The sequence below is a fragment of the Homarus americanus genome, unplaced genomic scaffold (genome assembly GCF_018991925.1).
Source record: "Homarus americanus isolate GMGI-L3 unplaced genomic scaffold, GMGI_Hamer_2.0 scaffold48088, whole genome shotgun sequence".
Lineage (NCBI taxonomy): Eukaryota > Metazoa > Arthropoda > Malacostraca > Decapoda > Nephropidae > Homarus > Homarus americanus.
The window spans coordinates 1,044,409-1,066,710 of NW_024719965.1; the positions used below are offsets into that span (position 1 = coordinate 1,044,409).

Consider the following 22,302-nt stretch of genomic DNA (forward strand, 5'->3'; position numbering starts at 1 on the left):
TTAAGTACTTATTATATTCCTAGTATTTATCTCTTTATATATGCAAACTTTTAATCACACATAATTTAATTGATGAATATACGTGAGTCACCAGTAACATGTGGGTGGGGCTCCATGTTCTCTGACGTCACCCTCAAGTGTCACACACAGGGCCGTCTGCTGAGGTCTTACTCCCTACTACAGGTACAGTACTACACATTGTTTTCTTAGATAATAGGCATTTATTATAAGACTACTATTACAAGGTTTCAGTTATTTTTAGTAATGTGGGATTTTGTTTATGTGTTGAAAGAAGAATAAAATCGATGGATTGGTGATGATTGCATGCAACAGACGAACTTTTTAAGCAGTGAAATTTAATGTTATTATTGTATGTGATGTTATGTTCTCTTTATAGAACTTTATAATATTGTCTTTCAAGCTATGATACGAGAAAACAAAGTTAGAACACCCTGACAAACTTGGAATTGTACTCGTGTATGTCAATAGTTCATAATAGTGAAGCAGAATACATTCCAAATTATCTCGTGTGCTTATATTTGGAACCTTATGCAGTTCTGTAGTTGGAAAAAGGTGTATTTTAGAGCCTCTGCAATCATAATGGTTTATTGATGAAAGTGTTATTTACAGCAGGTTCATACCCCAAGGAATGTTTTTTTTTGTAGTGACTAGTTTTACCTTGACCTGCTAAGTTCCTACTAACGCTGTTATGCCGTGAGTGTGCTCTTATTGGCTAAGTACTTTCTGTTTAATAATATGATGGGGATCCCTCACCCCCCCCCCCTCCCGGCTAGGAAGTTAGGTAAGGTTAGGAAAGGTAGGATTCTTTGATTGGTTAGGTCAGGTTATATTAGGTTCTAGTAAATTTTGCCTTTTTTTATAATGACAGTTTTCCATGCACAACAGAAATATGGAAAAGTATGTTTACAGCTACACAGTGATCAACACACGGCAAAATAATTGCCAAATGCCACGAGAGTCACGGTCAAATATAGGTCTAATGTTGTTCGCCGGTAATGGACATTTAGTCACTCGGTGTGCACTCATGGTAAAATAGCGTTAGTAGGAACTTAGCCGGTCACGGCCAAATATCCTTTGCCTTTTTTTTATAGGTAATTTCACAAACATTTATATTGATACTTTTTGGCTAATGACTACTAACCCGCTGACTCGTTATTTGTTTTGATGTTTATTTTCTTACTACATTTTCATCAGTGAGTTCTGATATGATAATCATTTCTTTGGAAAATGTTTCTTTTGATAGATAATTAGGTGCCTAGGCTCACATATTGTGGCACCACAGTACTTCATCTTGCACAGTGATAAATCGGTAAGGCGGGACCTGATCAATGTCTATGGCTACGCTCAGGTGGCTCGGTGTATGTTTATGAGCTGCTCGGGCTGGGTGGCTGCTCTCACATCCACTAAAAAACACGTAAAATTCCTTCTGTTTAATATGCGGGGGTGGGGGGGGGGTTGAGGGTGGAGCCTCATGGCTAGAAAGTTAGGTTAGGTTAGGTAGGTTTCTTTGGTTAGGTTGGTGAGGTCTTATGGCAACTCTTCTGCCTCTTGTGTTCTTATCAACTAAGTTTTGGTTATGTTTAATTTAGAAATACCCACTTTTTAACACATTTGCCAAAACTACGACATTGTCCACAAAAAATATAGTTTGTTTCTGATCATTACCATAACATTGTATCTTTAGTGGGTCTGAATGAAAGCAGTTGTACAAACACAAGCATGTATCTAGGACATTAACCGGCGCATGACTGTATAATGCAATATTAACCCCTAAATCGGTTAATTCGGACAATCGGCTAAAACGGACACCCTTCCCCCCCCTATTAGTTCGTTTTAACGAGGGTCTACTGTACTGTATATTCTGTACATCAAATGCCCTTTTAACATGCAAGATTTAGCATTTTTCCTCTAAAGTTAAGAATTGTTTTTTCTTGTTATTGCCATCATAATACAGTACTGTACTGTTTTTATGTTTTTCAGAGTGTTTACGAGTGAACCATGTCTAACTACCAGGACGACAACAGCATACCTCTAGTGGATGATGACCCATCAGGTTGGTTGGCTCACAAATATGTACCGGTATATAGTGACTGTTTTCTTTTTAGCTGGTGCCTAACAAATGTACAGTACTGTACGTATATAGTAACCCCAAGTGTCTCAAAAATATAGTAACCCCAAGTGTTTCATTTATCACAGATGTTGAAAAATTATCCTAGGTGACCCACAGGTAGTCTTATTCCTCGTAACTTTTAAAATGTCGATGGAATAATGTAATTACTAACTTTGTTATGTGTTTAAAGACCTTAGCTGTTGAAGCACAGTACAGTAATATTATAACAACAACACAGGTAATCATTGTGACACCAAGTGAATCACAATACTGTAGTTTATAATGATGCCAAGTAATTTACAGACGCTCCTAATAACATCAGGTGTTATACATTCATAAAATGATGCCAGGTGTCTCACAAATGTTTATAATGATGCCAGGGATCTCATAGGAGCTGAAAATAATTCCAGGTGACCTACAGGTCATAATGATGACCCCAAGAGGCTCATACAGTAAGTGCTCATAATGATTCCAAACCAAGTGACTTAGATATTCCTAAAGGTCCAGGTATCTTGTAAGTGCCCTTAACTTTCTTGTGGTTTTTCGACTCAAATTACGTCACTAAGCACTCCTGTGCTGGCGCAACCCCTCCCACTCAGCTTTATCTCACAGTGAGAGCACCCCTCCTGTAAGCAGAAATGTGGGAACAGTAGACCGGCCCTATCAGCCACCTAATTTCCATCCACTAGCATCATGGGCTGGCAGATGCATATTTAAGGGTGCAATTTAGGTCTTGATCGCTCTACACCAATGTTCATTAAATGGAAAAACCGTTGTTTTAGACACACCCTGTATCGAAAGAGTGCAAGTGGGTGAGATTTTCACCTCTGGCCAGGAGTACTAAAGGGTTAATAATGCTAGGTGGCTCACAGGTGTGCATAATGTGATGCCAAGTTGCTCACAGATACTTAAAAATGACCCAAAATGAATCACATATGGTATGATTACTGATTTATATTTGCTTCTGCCCATTAGCACTCATATTCCAGTCAACTAATATACAAATTCACCATTTTTATTTTTTTATTTTTTGTGGGGGTGCGGAGGGGGAATTCGGTGTATCTTATGTTTTAAATTGTATGCCAGGTCCAAACACAACAGTTTGAACTGCAGATTGAATGGCAATACAGTACAGTAGTAAAAAAAGTTAAAATGTGTATGAATATTATTTACTTGCTGCAGTCTACAAACTTGCCTTTTTAATGGTACTAGATTTAGGGATGGCTGGCGCACCCCTGGGATTGTTAAAAAGAGAATGACTGAGGAGAAATTTCATATAGGTTTTATGTGTAGGCACACTATATGAAAATACAGATCATGTTTGATTTTGGAGGTACTTTGCAGGTTATTTCAGGAATTTTGCCACTTTTTCAAAATATTGCAACGACTGGTGACATAGTGTATATGTACAGGAGTATTATTAATACATATTATTTTTTAAGTACTGTTCACTCATACCTTGCTTAACACTACTCCTTGGAATGCTGATTCACTATATTGCTCATTGTCATGGAGAAAATTTTTACTAAAAAAAACACGAATTAAGAAAATCCATAAAGGGCTTCAAGTGTGAACATCAGCACTTGCTGAAGAAATGCAACACTGCCAATGAGAGTATTGTAAACTCAGAGCCAGTCAGTGCTCTCCTTCTCCAGTTTTGAACACTACCTGCAATATATTTATATACTGCACCTTAGTCTCCCTGCCCTGTTTTTGTGTGTTTTTTGTTAGTACAGGAGTGCTTCAGTTTACAAAAGGGATATAGAAAAAGAAAATGTCACCCAAACATAAAAATTCACATTTTTAAGCAATTTTTTGTGGGAAGCATTACTTATAAGCTTATGTATTAATCATAATAACATTAATAAAGCAGTACTGTATGGTACAGTGAATTGTGATAGGGTGTAAAACATTACTGTCTGAGGATCTTCCTGTACTCATCATTATTATCACATTCAGTCTCGTGTTGTTGGGGCCTGTAAAACACTCACATCAGTTGGTGGCACACCCATGGTCACAATAAAAATTATCGGGTGTATCACCTTCATTATCAGATTCCTCTTCCTGTTGTGTGGGGCCTGAGTTATGGTCATTGCCATGTTCTTATTGGTATGTGTGTGACAGAGGCATAGATTCATAAATTTCTTCCACATCAACATACTGTAATTGAAGTACTTATATATTTATGCCTCTTATTTGGTAGTCGGTTAGCTTCATAGGACATTTTATCTTTACATCCAGTAGAACCCCAGTTATCTGGTATCAGGGAAACTGGTAGATTCAACTAAGTGGCACCAAAATGAAATAATAGAAATACCTCAAAATTTAGCTAGAATCGTAAGTTTGAATACTGTGTGCAACAGGATGAGCTGCTATATTTATTGCTATGATAAACAATAAAATTAATTCTTAGCATATCATAAAATACAATACTGTAACACATATTTTATGTAAAAAGAGTAGCTCTTTCCACACTCGAACCTTTCCTGCCACAACTTAACAGCTTAGCCCCCTCGATCACATTCACTGTGGAATTAGAGCAAGACTGTAAATTGCCATTCCTAGATTGTCTGATACACAGAATAGGTAACACTTTTAAGTTCAGTATTTATAGAAAACCAACTAATGTGTGTTCATACATTCATCATTATTCTGCCCACCATAATAGAGTCAAACAGTCAGTATTTTCAACAATGTTTTTACGTGCTTTGAGAATTTGCAGTCCGGAATTCATTGATGAGGAATATAAATATATCTATAATATTGGCTCAAACCTTAAATACCCTAGATCTTTCATAGACAAATGCCTAAACATTACTAAGAAAACTTTTTATAGAACTGATCCCAAGCCCACCCATGACCATAAGAATATCTTAATATTACCATTTCACAAAAATTTCTCACACATTCCTTTACAACTAAAAACCTGGAACGTCAATGTGGCATTTAAAAACTCATGCACTGTTAAACAAATGTTAATCAAGAACTCCCCCAACAACACAATTGGTTGCATTTATAAAGTTCCTTGCAAGGAATGTAATATGTTTTACTTAGGCCAGACAGGTAAAGATCTTGTAACTAGACTTAAACAACATAAATATAGTGTTAGGACAGGCCAGGAATCCAATGCTCTGTTTGTTCATTTGAGGGACAACAAGCATTGCATTGACTGGGATAATGCCTCCTCAATATTACCTTGTAATTCAATTGATAGTAGGAACATCATAGAATCTAGTCTCATTAAAGATACCGAAGCATTCAACATGAATTTGAGTAATGGCATGTACAAACTGGACAATTTTGTAATTAAGAAGATTTGTAACCAGGTGAGAAGGTTGGGTCACCTTACCCTCTGACCTGACTACTGACCGTTGCCGTGCTATTTAAAGATTAGTAGGGTCATTACCTAATACCTGACCATTGTGGACCTGGTCTCACCCTCCTCTGTATATATACACCTTGTTTTGTACTCCTCTTTAGTCTGTACTCACCCCTGAAGATGTGAATTACACGAAAGCGCTTGGGAACTTCGTGTTTTCTTCTTTCCTTGTGGTTATCAGCACACACACACACACACACACACACACACACACACACACACACACACAGTATTAACCAGCTTTACACGGTTTCACTTTCCGCGATTTCTGATTTCTCATTTACGCTGTACCTTGCCAGAACCGGACTTTCACTTTCCGCGGTGCATCTACTCATATACATGGTGAAGTATAATTTTTTTTTTATTTTTTTTTTTATTTAGCTCATAAAATTCATACAAATTACCCTGCCAGAATATAATTTACATTACTGGAATTCTTACAATATGATGATCATTTTGAATATAAACATCATGGATTTTGCATTAGACATACAAATTTTAGATCAAATGTAATAATTTGGTTTACACAAAGCAAATATTTTATTGTTTGTGCAAAATATATGAAGTTTACATTCAAAATATTCCCTGACCTGCAAGGAATCTAGAAATGTCAATTATATTATCCTAACTTTAGTCTGGGTTATTATTTATTACTAAAAATGTAAATTTACTATTTTCTCCCAATAGCTTTTCTGGTAGGGAGGGAAGGTGGGGGGTAGGGAGGGAGGGCTAAGGTGGGGTATTTTGATTGGCAGATAGTGTCCTTGAAGAAAATTTCTTTGTTTATTTACTGAAGATATTTGTTTTAGCTCATAAAATTCATACAAATTACCCGGCCAGAATATAATTTACATTGCTGGAAATCTTACAATATGATGATCATTTTGAATATAAACATCATGCATTTTGCTTTAGACATACAAATTTTAGATCTAATGTAATAATTTGGTTTACACAAAGCAAATATTTTATCTTTTGTGCAAAATATATGAAGTTTACATTCAAAATATTCCCTGACCTGCAAGGAATCCAGAAATGTCAATTATATTATCCTAACTTTAGTCTGAGGTATTATTTATTACTAAACGTTAAAATCTAGTGGTTTTCACCCAAACATTTCTCAGAGAGGTAGGAGCTAGTGAGCTGGGAAGAGGGGGTGGGGGGATTTGAGTCCATTATTTGAATGGACATTAACCTGGCGACTGTATTTCTCTTAAATATTAATTGTGTGAGCATACCATCATAAAATTTAGATGTTATTTTTACTACAACATAGGTATTGTGTCGGAAAAAGTGGAGTTTGGGGGTCGGGCCAGTCTCTATTGGAATTAATCCCATATGTTCTGTTGTTCACGCTTTCACTTTCCGCGGTACCCTGTGGGTTCAATTGACCGCGTAAATCGGGGTACTACTGTGTATATATATATATATATATATATATATATATATATATATATATATATATATATATATATATATATATATATATATATATATATATATATATATATATATATATATATATATATATATAATTACCTAATTATGTATCTCCTCAGTGGTTCTGGATGATGATAGGACTGGAGCTTCTGAAATATCTGACTCTACTCGAGGCCAGAGTTTGGAGTCTATTCCATCAGCTTACACAAATGGCTCCAACAGTCCTCTGCATAATAGTAAGTTTTTTTTATTTCTTTGTTAAACCAGATCACAATTTTGGATCTCAAATATTTTCTTATCACTGATTTTTATGTATCTCCTCATATTTTTTGTTATGTGATGACAACTGAAACACCATTCTATCAAATAGTCACAGTTAACCTACTTAACCCATAGATCATCAATTGCTGGTCAATTAATTTAACCTATGTCATTCATGGACAAATATTTTCCACATTTTCTTTGTTGGCTTAAACAACCCCAAAGAACCTCCAAAGTCATGTGGTAATAGTAAAAATCTCACCTTTGTTTTAATTTGTTTTAGGTTTAGAGCCAGACATGTCACCTGATGAACAAGAGGAAAAGGCTCGCCTCATTGCACAGGTGCTGGAGCTGCAAAACACACTAGATGGTGAGTATCCATAATGGAGTTACTTATTAATCTTTTTATTTTTATTTTTAAGGTTAAGTAGATTCTTTCATGATTACAACTAATTTTTAATTTTCCAGGATTTAATTGGATTCAATTTGCCACACATGTTCCCCATAAGTTGTGGCAGTTTACCTTTAACAATTTAATTTACTCTGCACAGTGAAACCTTGACAACACAGACTAATTGGGGGAAAGGGGATCTGAGCAATAGGAGTCTTAAAAGAATCCAAACATTGTCCTGATAGGTAGTAAATACAGTCATGCGCCGGTTAACGTCCTAGATACGTTCTTGGAAACGTGACGTCAACCGAAGTGGACGTTGTCCGATCATCACATAAACTTTGTATTTATACTTACGTGTATGTGGAATACTATATACGTACATATACAGTACACTCTTACGCTTAAATTACTACTGTAATGTGATACTGGTGATTAATTTTTATCTCGTGTGCAAAATACATGACGTTTATATTAAAATTATTCACTGTCTTACAAGGATTCCAGCAATGCTGGGCAGATAGGGGAGCGGTAGTTGAGGTGGTACGTTGGACAGTTGGCACCGGCCCAAGGTCTAATGTATGTTTATTTATCAATTCTTAAGTGACTAAGCTTCTCTCTTATAAAAAGCCAGTGAAATGACCTGGGTGAATATAATTTACATTGCTGGGATTGGACGTTGTTTGGTTGGACGTTGTTTGGTTGGACGTTAACCGGCGCATGACTGTACAGTACAACTGTACCGGTATTCCTCATTTAATAATGGAGTTGCGCTTTTGGCTTTACTTTGTACAGTGGGGTATGCTATAACGAACGGATCCTACTACGAATATTCCTATAATGAACGGTTTTACCTATAAAATTGAGAATGCTATAACGAACGCAACTCCTACAATGAACGCGGATGAATGCGGGACTATTCGTCTGGCGCATGAATATTGTTGCACCGCGACCCACAACAAGAGCGTCAGGTGCCATCTTTATCTCATTGTGTAGCCAGTGCACCACTGTTATTGTTGAAATTTCGTCATTTGACGTGGAAATACGAGTTATTTGTATAAATATTTTGTTATACAAGTGTACAATTGTAACGATGAATCGTTCAAAGCGAGTGAGAAAGCTCATAACTCTTGAAACTAAGAAAGAAATCATAAAGAAACGTGAGAATGGAACAAGCATTGTGAAAGTTTGTGATGAATATAGGATGGCTAAATCGACTATATGTACGATTTTGAAGAATAAAGAGGAGTTGAAAACTGTGCAAGTGGCTAAGGGAATCTCTAGACTTAGCAAAGCAAGGTGTAATGTGATTGAGGAGACGAAAAATTCACTCTTAATGTGGATAAAGGAGAAAGAAATGGCAGGTGATAGCATTAGTGAAGCTATGATTTGTGAGAAGGCCAGACAATTGTTTGAGGATCTTAAAAGCCAAGACTCCCAGTGGAAGTGATAGTGATGTGCCAGTGTTTAGGGGTACCTAGGGGAGGTTTACTGGTTTCAGAAGGAGAAATAAATTACATAGTGTTGTGAGACATGGTGATGCTGCTGGTGCAGATAAGGAAGCAGCTAAGGAACACCATGACATTTTTTTGAATGTGATTAAAGAGGGAGGCTTTGTTTCTCAGCAGGTATTCAACTGTAATGACACTGGACTTTTTTGGAAACAATGCCTCGCCGTACATACATTACCAAGGAGGAAACTTCTGTCCCTGGCCATAAGCCAATGAAAGACAGGCTTACCCTCCTTCTTTGTGCTAATGCTTCTGGTAACTGCAAAATAAAACCACTCCTTGTGTACCATGCAGAAAACCCCAGAGCTTTCAAAAACATTAGGAAGAGCCGCCTTGGTGTTATGTGGCGGTCAAACCCAAAGGCTTGGGTGACCAGGAGTCTTTTCTCTGAGTGGGTGATTGAGGTGTTTGTACCCAGTGTTCAGGAATACCTCAGGGAGAATAATCTTCCACTGAAAGCTTTGTTGGGGATGGACAATGCACCAGCCCACCCTCCTAATTTGATGGTTGAATTGCCAGAGGAGTTCAACTTCATCACTGTGCACTTCTTGCCACCCAACACAACACCTCTCATCCAGCCCATGGATCAACAGGTAATTTCTAACTTTAAGAAGCTGTACACAAAGGCACTGTTTAGAAAATGTTTTGCATCCACTTCTTCCAGTGATGTTAGTTTGAAGGAATTTTGGAAGAGTCACTTCAATATAGCAGATGCTCTGTTTTTAATTGCGTCAGCCTGGAAAGAGGTTACTATGAGGTGTCTTTGTGCTGCTTGGAGGCCATTGTGGCCTGAATGTGTGCTTCAAAGAGACTTTGAAGGCTTCGAAGAGTTAGAGGAAGAGGCTGTTGTACATGAAATTGTGTCTCTGGGCAATTCCATGGGCCTGGAAGTTGATGATGATGATGTTGAGGAGTTGGTGGAAGAGTACAGTAAGGAGCTGTCCACTGAGGAGCTGCTTGAGCTTCACAAAGAAGAAAATGAGACACTGAAGCGGAGCTTAACTTCTGAGGAGTCAGGGGAGGATGAAGATAAGGAGGAAAGCCGCATCATTCCAGCCAAAGATCTCAAGGATGTGTTCTTTCGCTGGAGCAAACTGTCTAAGCTTGCTGAGGATTATCATCCTGATGTTGGTTCTGTGGAAAAGGGCATCAGTGTGTTTAATGACAATGTGATGAACTACTTTTGGAAGGTCCAGAAATCAAAGTTGAAGCAGCCAACCCTGGATTCCTTCTTTAAATAAGTAGCAAAAGACCCTACAGACAAAGTGCCTGTAAGACAATCACCAAAGAGGGCTAGGAAGGATGACTCCTCTCCTTCCACCTCTTCTCCATAATTCTCTCCTCCCCCCTCCCCCTCTGCTTCCTGTCCTGCATGCTGAACAACACTAGGGTAAGATAAAGTACCGTATTTTTTACATTTTCCACAGAAAATTTTCAGTGTTAAGTGGTTGTATTTGGGGGCCTGGGACGAATTAATCCTATAACGAACGAGGTTCTAGAACCAATTTGATTTGTTATAGCATACCCCACTGTATATACTTTTCTGTGAACTGAAACCAATTACCCAATATCCCATTGAAACAATGGTTTCGGTTAACGAATGACCTTCTGGAACAAATTGAGTTTCTTAACCGAGGGACCACTGTACACTAGAAATCTTAAATTACTATTGTAATGTGATACAGGTGATTAAGTCTGTTCCAATTAGTCCAATTTATCGAGGTTCCAATGTACTAATTTTTTCTTGTTCTGTATAATAGGCTATAATTTATAATTGAACTAAATAGAATGCTCAATTTCTAATAAGTTTATAATAAATGAAATTCTACAGATCTCTCTCAACGAGTGGATAGTGTTAAAGAAGAAAATCTTAAGCTGCGTTCAGAGAACCAGGTTCTTGGTCAGTATATTGAGAATCTTATGTCTGCTTCATCAGTGTTTCAGTCTACATCACCTAAAACTAAGAAAAAGTGAGTAATGACTATTAATTTTAATTTCTTGGATTACATTAACATAATTTTATTCACACATTGGGGAGGAATTTGTTAAATGTGTATGTCATAAGTAAATATAAAGACATAGGTATCAGCAGGTAAACTGCTTGTGTAGTTTTCAAAAGTACTTAACTGGCATTAAACTGTGAGTTATGGTTTTATCTGGTAAGTCTACAATTTTCCTTTAAATTCTGGTTCCCTTTTTTTTTGACATCACTTCACAAGTTTTGATTACTTCTTCACTGCCATTGTCAAATCTAAATTTTTGGGTAATTTTGTTGTTGGGTAGTTGATTTTTATGAAAAAGATAGAGCAGATGGTTTTTGTATTAGGTACAATAACAAAGCATTTTATGGATTGGCAAATCATTTGTAACCAATGTCTGATGTGTTTCCTTACAGTACAGTACCCTGTATAGATATTATACTCCTTAACCTGTTTTGGCTTGAGGTACATTGTAGTCACCCCTTCTTTATTATCTACGTGTTATTGATAGTTTACAGACTATAACTTGAGTTTTCTTGCACTAATAGAAATAATATTACATTGTTACTACTGTATATTCCTTGGAGGAGGAAGTTTTCTACCGATTTTAGGGTAACTTGGTCAATGGTACACAGCAGCAAATATCACGGATATCATTGATAATATTTCCTCATTTTCTGTTTATTTCCCATATTTCTGCTTATCTCTTACTTTTCCTGGTATCTTCTACTTTCAGGTTTGTTTATTATATTAACACTCAGTCATTTTGCAGATCTTATTTTTTCTTGTGCAAGCATTTGGTGGCTGATTCTCTCATGATTTTCAGAAAATCTTAGAGGGTTTATTAAAAGTTATTTTAAGAATTCTTGAGGGTGTTTTGATGCTCAACTCTTAGGCCCCCGGTGACGTTCCAGAACGTCCGCCTATTCCCGCCACTTTTTTTATTTATTGTTTTTATTAATTATTTTTGAAAAAGTTGATTTTTCTCGATTTATCTGTTCGGGGGGAGGGGGGCCTACTGCCAGCAGCACCCTAACCCGGGGCTTAAGGGTTAAAGTTGTGGAGGTCGTTTACCATTCTCTGAGTGCAGATACTGGCAGTTACCGTTCATAAAAGTTATATTTATTTTTTTTAGGATTAAACTGAGTCAGGTTAATGCTTAAAAGAAGAAAGCAAGAGTAATGGAGAGGGATATAAGTTTGGCAAATAATGTAATGATAAAAGATGCAAATAAAAGGTGAGTCAGTTGCTATTTTGTAGATAAAATTTTTCAAGAGGATGATTTTGAAGAAAAGTTATAAATGTTATTCAATGACTGTTGAACAGTGTTTGTAAGGAGGATGTCTGTTGTAATTGTGCACAAAAGAAAAGTGATGAAAATAGGTACAAAAGATGAAGAAATAAATGTTAACTTGAATGGAAAGAAAAGAATATGTGCATTGAGAAATATATGGAGAGCGATCTGTACCAAAAAAAGGAAATTGTTGAGCTGACATTATTATATGGATGTGGAGCATGACTGAAGATGCTAGAGGAAAGAGCACTTTATAACTGGCAGAAATGATGTATTTGAAAACAACATGCAGGGTAAGTAGGCTGCAAAGAAAAGGAGAATATAGAAATGAGGGGAAAGAAGAGAAAAATTTTGGAGAGGGAGTGGATGATCAGGATTTGTTCAGGCAGCATGGACAGGGTAAAAGAATGGGAAGTGAAGGTTTGGTGAAAAGAGTATATACAATACAATGTATAATGAAAATGTGGATAGGAGGAGGGAGAGGGGATTATCAAGTAGATGGAAGGTTGGAGTAGAGGATGCACTAGAAGCAAGAGGAATTAACATGTAGGAAGTAGTGATGTGCATGAATGAGTGGAGAGCATGGTCTCAAGTGATTCTGGGAAAGGACAATAAGCTGCTAATAGATGATTCTGGGCGTTTGTGAAATGACAAGGGTAATCCAGATCGATATTCAGTGTTAATGTGGAATGGGAGGACTGTTCCAGAACACATCTAATGCATAAGTAAGAATGAATGAATGGCAACAAATGACTGGGAAGTTTTTGTGTGTTTTTACCCCTGATTCTGGTCACCCTGCATTTTGTGGGAAAGATAGGCTATCATAGGGCATACAAGTTCAAGCTTATTTTATATTCTATTGATTACAACCTTATTAATACACACAAAAAATACATAATACACACTGGACAAAGATTCATACTTAGCATATTCCCATAACAGGTTTTACAGATGTAAGAATAGACACACAGTACAGTACTGTATAATAAGATTATGTAAATGTTTCCACAATTAATATTCAACAGTGCTCTAATGTTCCACAAGATTTCTTAATTGTTATGTAAAAAGGGGGTACAGAGGCTATAGCATTTCATTGCATCTCACAAAATCTGTTTTAAAATTATTTGTGTTTAAGCTCTGAAAATTATTTTTAATTATCTATGTACAGTAACGTTGTCTTTTTATAGGGTATTCATATAGTTCTAAAATGGATTAGCTTGTTGTCATGTGGATCCTAGCTTTGCTCTAAAGTCAGGTGATTCTCATAATTTTACTCATCATTCTGTCTGTTCTTAGATAAATAAATTTCTCAGTCTTCCTGTCACATTCATTACGTCCAAATGGAGATCATGTGCAAAGGTTGCCACAAGAGGCAGGAGATCCTCTAGAGGCAATTCTATCCAACTAACACTGATTCTGGAGCTTTTTGTAGCACCTCCTCCATCTTGTGTTACTGGCATATGATTGAGAAGATGATGAGCAGGTGGTATAAACCAGAAAAGGAGGATTAATTCTGAAATGGGTGCTTCCTATTGGTAGGCAGAGCAGACATTCTCCTTCTTCCCGGAGTGTTGAAGTTTATTAGGTTAGGAACTGAATAAGAAAGGGCAGAGCCATAGCTTTTGGCACAAATTAGGTTTATAAATCATATACCGTATGGCTACTACTGTACCATATATGGCTTCTTGTCTATAAAGGTCATCTATTGTATTGTACCTCATAATACCATTTTGGCCTAGTAGGTGTGAGGGAGAAGCTGTCTTGCAGAGGGCATAAGCCATAAAACAGGATTTTAGAATCAATCCTCCATTTGCTTGGATTGACCAAAAATCTTTGGAAGGATTGTGTAGCTTCAATGCAGTGAGTGCTAGTTAGAAAGACTCGGCTCCAGAGGGCCTCCAGTCTCTCAGGGCAACCTTTACACTTAACCACCACCATTTGGAAGTGATAAGTGATGCAGAGGGCTGGGTAGTGGATAAGAAAAAGTTAAGGGGTTAGCCTCACCTTGACATCCTTAACAAGGTACCAATTAAGCACCGTCATGAGAGCCTTTTGACTGACTATTAGCTCCTTCAAGAACAGGAATTCAGGAGTGATCCTTTTTTTTTCTTTGTTTAAATAGCTGTCCGATGGTTAATTTTCCAGAAGCTCTTACTCATTCTCATATCATACATTGTGAATTAGGTGAAAGTAAATATTCTGTAATTATTGTGATTTTTATTGTGTGTTATGTTTGAAACTTTTTTATTAATATATTTTTCAACTTTTACATTACAGGAAGATAAAGTTTTAAAGATAGGTTATATCTGAAATTGCAAAACTTTCACATTTCCCTTAGAAATATGCTCTTAGTTTCATATTGTATTCAGTGTTTGTACCTATGTCTTGTGGTTAGGTATTATGATGTGAGGAATACATTTGAAGTTTCATTACAGTAAACAGTGGCGCCAGTTTGAAGCTTGAGATGTATGAGAAGTTTTAACAGGTAAATTTTCTTGCTACTATAATCTAAGCACTACCTGTGCTATGTTGGCAAGAGAGCAAAATTGTGGCATCATATAGTATGGAGTCATATATCTTATTGTAGCCAGAATTTGTTCTAAAGCATTAATTTTTGTTGGGGGAAATTAAATGCTGTACCTTGAATGTTTGATGTGGACTATGAATTACATAGAAAGAATTAATTAATTGAATATAAGCACAATATCTACTTTTTTACTGAATAAGTTTTATTAGTGTGGTTCTTCTATATAACCCTTGAGTTTGTATATGTTATCTCAGGCATTTTTTGGGGTACATGATTAAAAAGAAAATTAAGCTGGACTCCTTAAAAATATTATGGACATTAGAATTAAATCTTTTGTGAAGAAAATTAATTGTAGTAAAATGCAATATATATATTCATAGTTGCTGTGGATATGGACTCTGTATTATATTTTGTGCAGCAATTTTTAAACTGGCCCTTTCACATGAAAATGCTTTATCTTCACAAAGAGTATTTGCCATATGACCTTGTTGACACTTAATTTTGGCATGTTCCACAGTGGCTTGTTAAGCATGTGATGATTTTATAATGTACTGTTGGTAATTAGCAATTTGTTACCATCACCAGATAAGTTGCACAGTAACCCTTTCTCATCTCAGAGACACATATTAGCAAATTATTTTTTGTACTGTATACCCATTCTTTGTAGTTCTTGTCATTCTTTGTTGGATTAGATAGGCCTTTTATAACCATAACAATTGAACTGGGCAACTCTTTCATTACTGTTACTAAGCTTTCTGGATTAATACAAGATACCATTGGGTATTATTTGGTGGGATTATCCCACAAATATTAACATCTTTCAGATACAACCATAGCCCATAAAAATAGTTATGAGATATATGCACTGCTATTATAAGTACAGTATAAGGCCAAACAAGCATTATATTATATCATCAGCATGCATCTTGCCCATTACATATTGGTTAGGTAAGGTTTGTCTAGTAACTGATAATGTGATGGAAGTGAGAGTCATTCTTGGCATTAGACTGTGGAGATATGTAGCAGGAGATTTAGCTCTTGTCCCACATGTTCCTTCTTGTGAGAGTTGGCCTTTAATATGGAAACACCACTTTCAATCTCTGGAAAATACTGCCTATTGGAAGAGAAATACTGATGATGTTTTGTAATAATCCAGTGTCCTGTACTGTGTTCCACCTTCTTTTTTGGCAGGATGACAGCATTTAGTCTGGTATGTCATAGAATCATCATCTGTTCCGAATCTCAGTTTTATTGCTTTTTGTGAAATGAGATTTGATCTTTTGGGGTCTTACTTTTATAGGAAAAGTTCCAGTTCATGGTTTGATGGGAAGGAGTATTGTACAGTATTAGCAAACTTCGTCATCATCCCATTATCACTGGTTTTGGATGAACTTGACTGTGAAGTGCATCAGCAGCTTCTGAGAATGGGGGGGGAGCGGATTTATTACTAAGAGCAGAGACGTTACCGAGAACAAATTCTGGCTTGAATGTCATGTACACTAATACTGACACGTTCCTTGATAAGAGAGAGGAATTTGAAACACTACTAAGAGTACACCATCCAGATATTGTAGGTGTTGTAGAACTGTTGTACAAGAACAGGAGAATCGACCCAGAGGAATGTGAGTTCAGTATTGCTGGATATGACTCATTTACGAACCTTTCTCAAGAAACTTGCAAGAGGGGTGTGGTTATCTATGCTAGGCAAGACCTTAGAGCCAGCCAGGCGAGGGTACAGGGAGAGGATGTTTTTGAAAAGTCCAAGTGGTGTAAAATTAAATTAAAAGGGAGGGGACTTACTTATCGTCAGGTGTATCTACAGATCCCCAAACTGTGGCCCACTAAATCAAAGGAACTTAAGAACCTTAATAAACAATGCGGCGATGCTCAATCCAAGCCACTCCTTATCATGGGGGACTTTAACTATGACAACATCGACTGGAGAAACGAGTCCACCCCGAATGACTTGAATAACCCTTCTACTCTTTTTGTAAAAACTTGGAGAGATAATTTTCTGTTCCAACATGTTAGAGACCCGACTCATTACAGAGGGGAGCAAACACCCAAGCCACTTGACCTCATCATAACAAACAAGGAGGGTATGGTGGCCAAACTGGAACTCCTTGCCCCAGTTGGCACCAGTCACCATATAGTGTTGTCATTCAGATTTAACTGTTACCTAATTCAGGGTAAGGCCAGGCCAAGGTGCAAATATTACAGGAGAAATTACAATGGGATGAGGTAAGAGATGAGGGGTATCAACTGGCCTGCCTCATTAAGGTACAAGAACGCAGACACTACGCTGAATATCATAACTAGTAAAGTGACCCATTTGATCGATTAATATATACCTAAGACAAGACCAAACCCAGTGCTTCTAGGAATACAAGGGGATCCCTACACATGAACCATGGTCGACAAAATTAAGAAGAAAACACAGAAATTCAAGACGTGGGTTGGGTCAAACGATGAGCAACACAGGAGGATGTATGCAAGAGCCAGAAACCAAGCAAAGATAGAGAGTAGGAGGGCTGAAAAGGAGTTCCAGAGGCTGGTTGCAAGCGAGGTCAAGTCAAACCCAAAGGCGTTTTACCTCTATGCAAAGTCGAAATTGAAAACGCGAGTAGGAGTATCAGACCTGAGGCTGGTGGATGGTAGTTACGCAGATTCTGACCAGGATAAAGCTGAGGCATTGAACAGCTTCTTTTCCTCGGTGTTCACATGAGAGGATGCAACTAACCTTCCTGCGTTTGAGGACAGACGGTTCGACACAGCACTGACCCACATTGTGTTCACAGAAGAGGGTATTAGAAATAAACTGTCCAGGCTAAAGGTCCATAAGAGTCCCGGACCTGACATTGTGCATCCTAGAGTGCTAAGAGAGTTGTGCAACGAGCTTGCAGACCCACTGAAGATCCTGTTTTGTAAATGCCTGGATGAACAAATGGTCCCCAGTGAATGGAAAGTGGCTTATGTGAGTCCTATCTTCAAGAAGGGCGATCGTCACTCCACGAACAACTATAGACCGGTGAGCCTGACCAGCATAATATGTAAAGTACTTGAGAGTATTATCAGAGATGCTGCAATGGAACATCTAATACGAAACAACCTTGTAAAAGATTGCCAACACAGTTTTATGCCGGGGCGCTCCTGCTTAACACAATTGCTCAAGGTATTGGATATTTGGACCCATATTCTGGAACGGGGTGGTAATATCGACAATATTTACCAAGATTTTGCCAAGGCTTTCAACAGTGTACCCCACGAAAGGCTGAAAATCAAACTGGAAGGGTACGAAATTCGGGGAAATGTCCTAGCATGGATAGAAGACTTTCTACATGACCGCAAGCAGTGTGTGGTTATTAATGGCACGAAATCGTCATCTGTACCTGTCACAAGTGGGGTACCACAGATCAGTATATTGGGCCCGCTGTTGTTTGTTTGTTTCATAAATGACATGCCTGACGTTGTACACTCCTCCATACAAATGTTTGCCGATGATGCCAAGTTATTTCGGGAAATTAAGAACCAAGCGGACTGTGAAGAACTGCAGAAGGACCTCTGTGGGCTCCAGGAATGGTCGAAGAAATGGCTGCTGAGATTCAATGTCACGAAGTGTAAGAGGATGCACCTGGGGCGTGCCAACGGTAAGGAGGCGTATCATACAGTATGTCCCAACGGGATGAAGAAACTGCACCAGTTGAGAACTGTGTGAGAAGGACCTAGGTGTGATAAATAATAAAATAAATAAATATTGAAGTGATAACCGTGGTAACACTATGAGATGTACTTATTACTACCATGCTATTGTACTATTCCAGATGAAACTAAATGTTACATAATACTTCCTTGAGATAAATGTATAGTATATATCAGGTGCCTCAAAGAGAGCTCAGGTTCTCAACTGGCTCAGCCATGTTAATATTGTTATTATTATACACTCTGTATCTGTATTTTTCTGGCTAAATAAACTGTTACAATTCAATTCAATTCAATTCACAATGAGCTGAACTTCTCGGGCCATTGCGAGAAGAAGGTAAATCAGGCAAATAAATTATTGGGTCTTATAAGAAGGTCGTTCGGATATCTAGACGGTACGTCCCTTGTAACAATCTTTAGGAGTGAAGTGCTTCCCCATCTGGGGTACTGTCACCCCATCTGGTCCCCGAGATATGCTAGAGACTGTCAGTTGGTTGAAAATGTTCAAAGGAGGGCCACCAGACTGGTGCCTGCACTTTGGCACCTCAGCTACCCTGAGAGATTGGAGCGCCTGAACTTGCCTAGCTTGTACTACAGACGGGCAAGGGGAGACCTAGTTAAGGTGTATTAGCATCTCAGGGGGCACTACTCAGTTGAGTGTCCTTACTTGGAGCTGGCGGACGCTCGCCCCACAAGGGGTCACAGCTCAAGATTGAAGAAGCCGCAAGTCCAGAAAACCGTGAGGGCAAACTTTTTCGAGTGAGGGTTGTAAACTCTTGGAACAATCTACCAGAGAGTGTTGTGACGGCACCGAGTGTGAGCTCTTTCAAGACAAGACTTGACCAACACTGGAGCAGGTTCAGGTACATTCAGGAGCCGGTGCATGCCCAGTATTTGCCAACAGTGCGTGACAGAGACGTGACCGATCGCCCGGGCGGCTAGCGAGCTGATCTTTTGGTGAAGAAGATAAATGAAAAGGAAAAGTAATCAGAGACGTGACTGATCGCCCAAGCAGCTAACAAGCTGATCAGTGGCGAAGAGGATAAAAGTAAAAGTAAAATAAATTGTGGCATGATTAAATCAGTACTGGTACCTGAATGTGAAAGCACAATTTGCAGCATGAGAGTGAAGGCTGACATGATTTGTGCAGCATAAGCACAGCTATTGATATCCCAGCCCATCCAGCATGTACAGGTAAGGCCACCTCTGTACCAAGAAATGGAAAATGCTCTGAACATTTGGATATTGAGCATGCAATGACATATATGTAAAGCTGCTCTGAGTGATCTAATGATTTAGGCTGAGGCAATGGAAATTCAAGGTCATTTGCTTAAGAGATGAAAATCCAGTTAGTGACAGCAAATTCACAGTAAGCCAAGGCTGGCTTCACAGCTTCATTAAATTTGCCAAGCTATGCTTTGTGACTTACTGGGGAGGTTGCATCAGCTGACACAGCTGCTGCACAAAAAGTGAAGGGATAATTGCAAAATGATGGAGGGCTGCAGGAAACCCACAAATAATTTTTGGTTTTATTTATTTAAGTGTGCTAGAAAACTTTAGTTTTTTTTTAGATATGTTGACAGAGGCAGACTTATGTCATCAAGAACCGGTAATAAAGTGCTGATTGGTTGTTGCACAACTTGAGGAAATGTTCCTACAGAAGATACAGTACATGCTTTCTTACCACATGAAAGGACCCAAAAGGACCCAAAATATGGAAGGAATATATTTTGTGATACAGTAGAACATCGTTATTTCAAGCTCAGGTATTATGAACTTAGCCTAATTTGAACGAATTTCAAATTTGAACAGATTGTCTCTATTATGAACCACTTGTTTAAGTTTAATTTAAATCATCTTGATTCGAACCGAACCGAATTCGAGCAAAAATTTCAGGAAGCCAGTTGGCATTTTAACACGCTGCTGTAAATATTATGGTAGTTGTCGGTCATTGCCAATATAGTTCCATGATCTTTGCTCATTAAAGAAGAGTTCAAATCAGGAAAAAGGGAAAGGAAAAGACAAAGGAAATATAATTTTTGTAGCATAACAGACAAGGAGAAAATTATTGAAAAACTTGAGCAATAAACTACCATTATAAACACATTATTTATTTTTCTACTCACCACGTTTGTTCTATTCTTATTTATCCTGGGCTTGTCTACTGTACCCCTAGATCTCGCTATCAGGTCAAGGGGGAAAATTTCCAACTGTTACCAACCTCTGAGCTATATGTTATGGTTATTTTTCAGCTCCAAGTTTCAGATAGATAAATGTTAACCCCCCCCCCCCACTTTGTATTTATTTATTTATTTTTATTTTTATTTTTATTTATTTTTTATTTTTTATATACATGCACACACAATCATATGTATGGAAAATGGAGGGAAAAGTGTCATAAGGTATAAAGTTTTAAGTATCTATGGATTTCCACCATATGTGGAGGTCATTGGGTCTACAGCGTAGAGCACCTTTGCTAGGGAAGTCAGCGATGCTTCATCCCAGCCCCAGCTACATTGCTAAGTGAGCTTTGAGGTGGCCAGCATCTGTGATATGAGTCTGATGCAATGTGTACACTCACTTGTATCATTTTTGTTTGTTTTATGCTTTCACTATTGGTGTTTACGGTACAGTAAAGCCTCCGATAACAACAGTTCGACCAACAACTTTCATATTTAAAACCCTAGTTAATTTAGGACCCAATTCAATTTACGTCCTTATTTCATTCGTATTTACGATCAAAATATATTAAAAATAAAATTACATTTTCATATAAATAATAACTAAATCCTGATATGTGTTACAGAAAACAAAAATTACTGTAATGAAAATTAAGAGCGGCTTGCGCAAAGAAGCTGCCTTGCTAATGAGTGGTAAACAACAGTCGGAGCTTGGCGGGCCTTTTGTTTTCATCTGAAATTGGAACAGGAGAAAAACTTTCTCAGGTTTCTTACAGCATTTTTGCATCCCTATTCAGCATGAGCAAGAGAGCAAGTGTATAAGCTTAGCCAAGAAACTAGATGTGTTAAAATTATATGAAAAAGGTGAGTGGTCTGTGGATATTATATGGAGCAAGCAATGAACATATTTTCTGAAGTGGATCTATTAACAGAACAAAGCATTAAAATTTTAATACCGGGGTAAATGCAAATGACCTCTACGTAAAGATGTATAATGAGAAAAGAAAGCAGCTGTGCAAGGTTCTTTCGACAGCTTTATTATTCGAAGGCCTAAACCATCAACTTCAGCTACACCACCAAATTCAGCATCATAAGCAGCTTCAACTTCAGTTTCAGTAACAGTTTCAGCAACAGCTTTATTGAAAGGTACAGCTTCAGCCAGAGTTGAACCTGATGACTTCGTCATCTGAGTAAAAACTCGCACAATATTCATTGGCTGTCCTTATGTTTTCGACTTTACCACCATTGGTGAGTAGAATTTTTGTTTTACATTCGTAAATATTATTTAAAACATACTGTATATGAACAGTAAATAAGTGTTGCTTTCATATTCGTATGTAGAGAAATGACGATATGTTTTCACATGTGCGCACTTGCTGTTCATACGTTGGCGTTCCCAATCATCTCGCCTATTTCTTTACCATTAGTGGTTAGCTACTTCTAGTGTTCCATTTATTAACATTAAATAACATTACTTAAAACATACATACAGGTATTAAATTTTTTTATA

General features: G+C 37.6%; 1 protein-coding gene across 4 annotated transcripts in view; it reads left to right on the forward strand.

Moving 5' to 3' along the window:
* The first annotated feature begins 40 nt into the window (after positions 1–40).
* The window catches only part of LOC121860349 (short coiled-coil protein homolog), a 33,973-nt gene continuing 11,711 nt past the window's right edge, over positions 41–22,302 (forward strand). For 2 of the 4 annotated variants that reach the window (XR_006087863.1, XM_042357441.1), the window contains exons 1-6: positions 41–183; positions 2,002–2,074; positions 7,070–7,186; positions 7,495–7,581; positions 10,945–11,083; positions 14,822–14,871. Coding sequence is in view for 3 of the 4 variants with exons in the window: in XM_042357441.1 (XP_042213375.1) it covers positions 2,020–2,074; positions 7,070–7,186; positions 7,495–7,581; positions 10,945–11,083; positions 14,822–14,849 (426 nt within the window). In the remaining variant the exon portion in view is untranslated. The remainder of the gene's footprint in view (positions 184–2,001; positions 2,075–7,069; positions 7,187–7,494; positions 7,582–10,944; positions 11,084–14,821; positions 14,872–22,302) is intronic. The other 2 variants (XM_042357443.1, XM_042357442.1) reach the window with 1 other exon arrangement.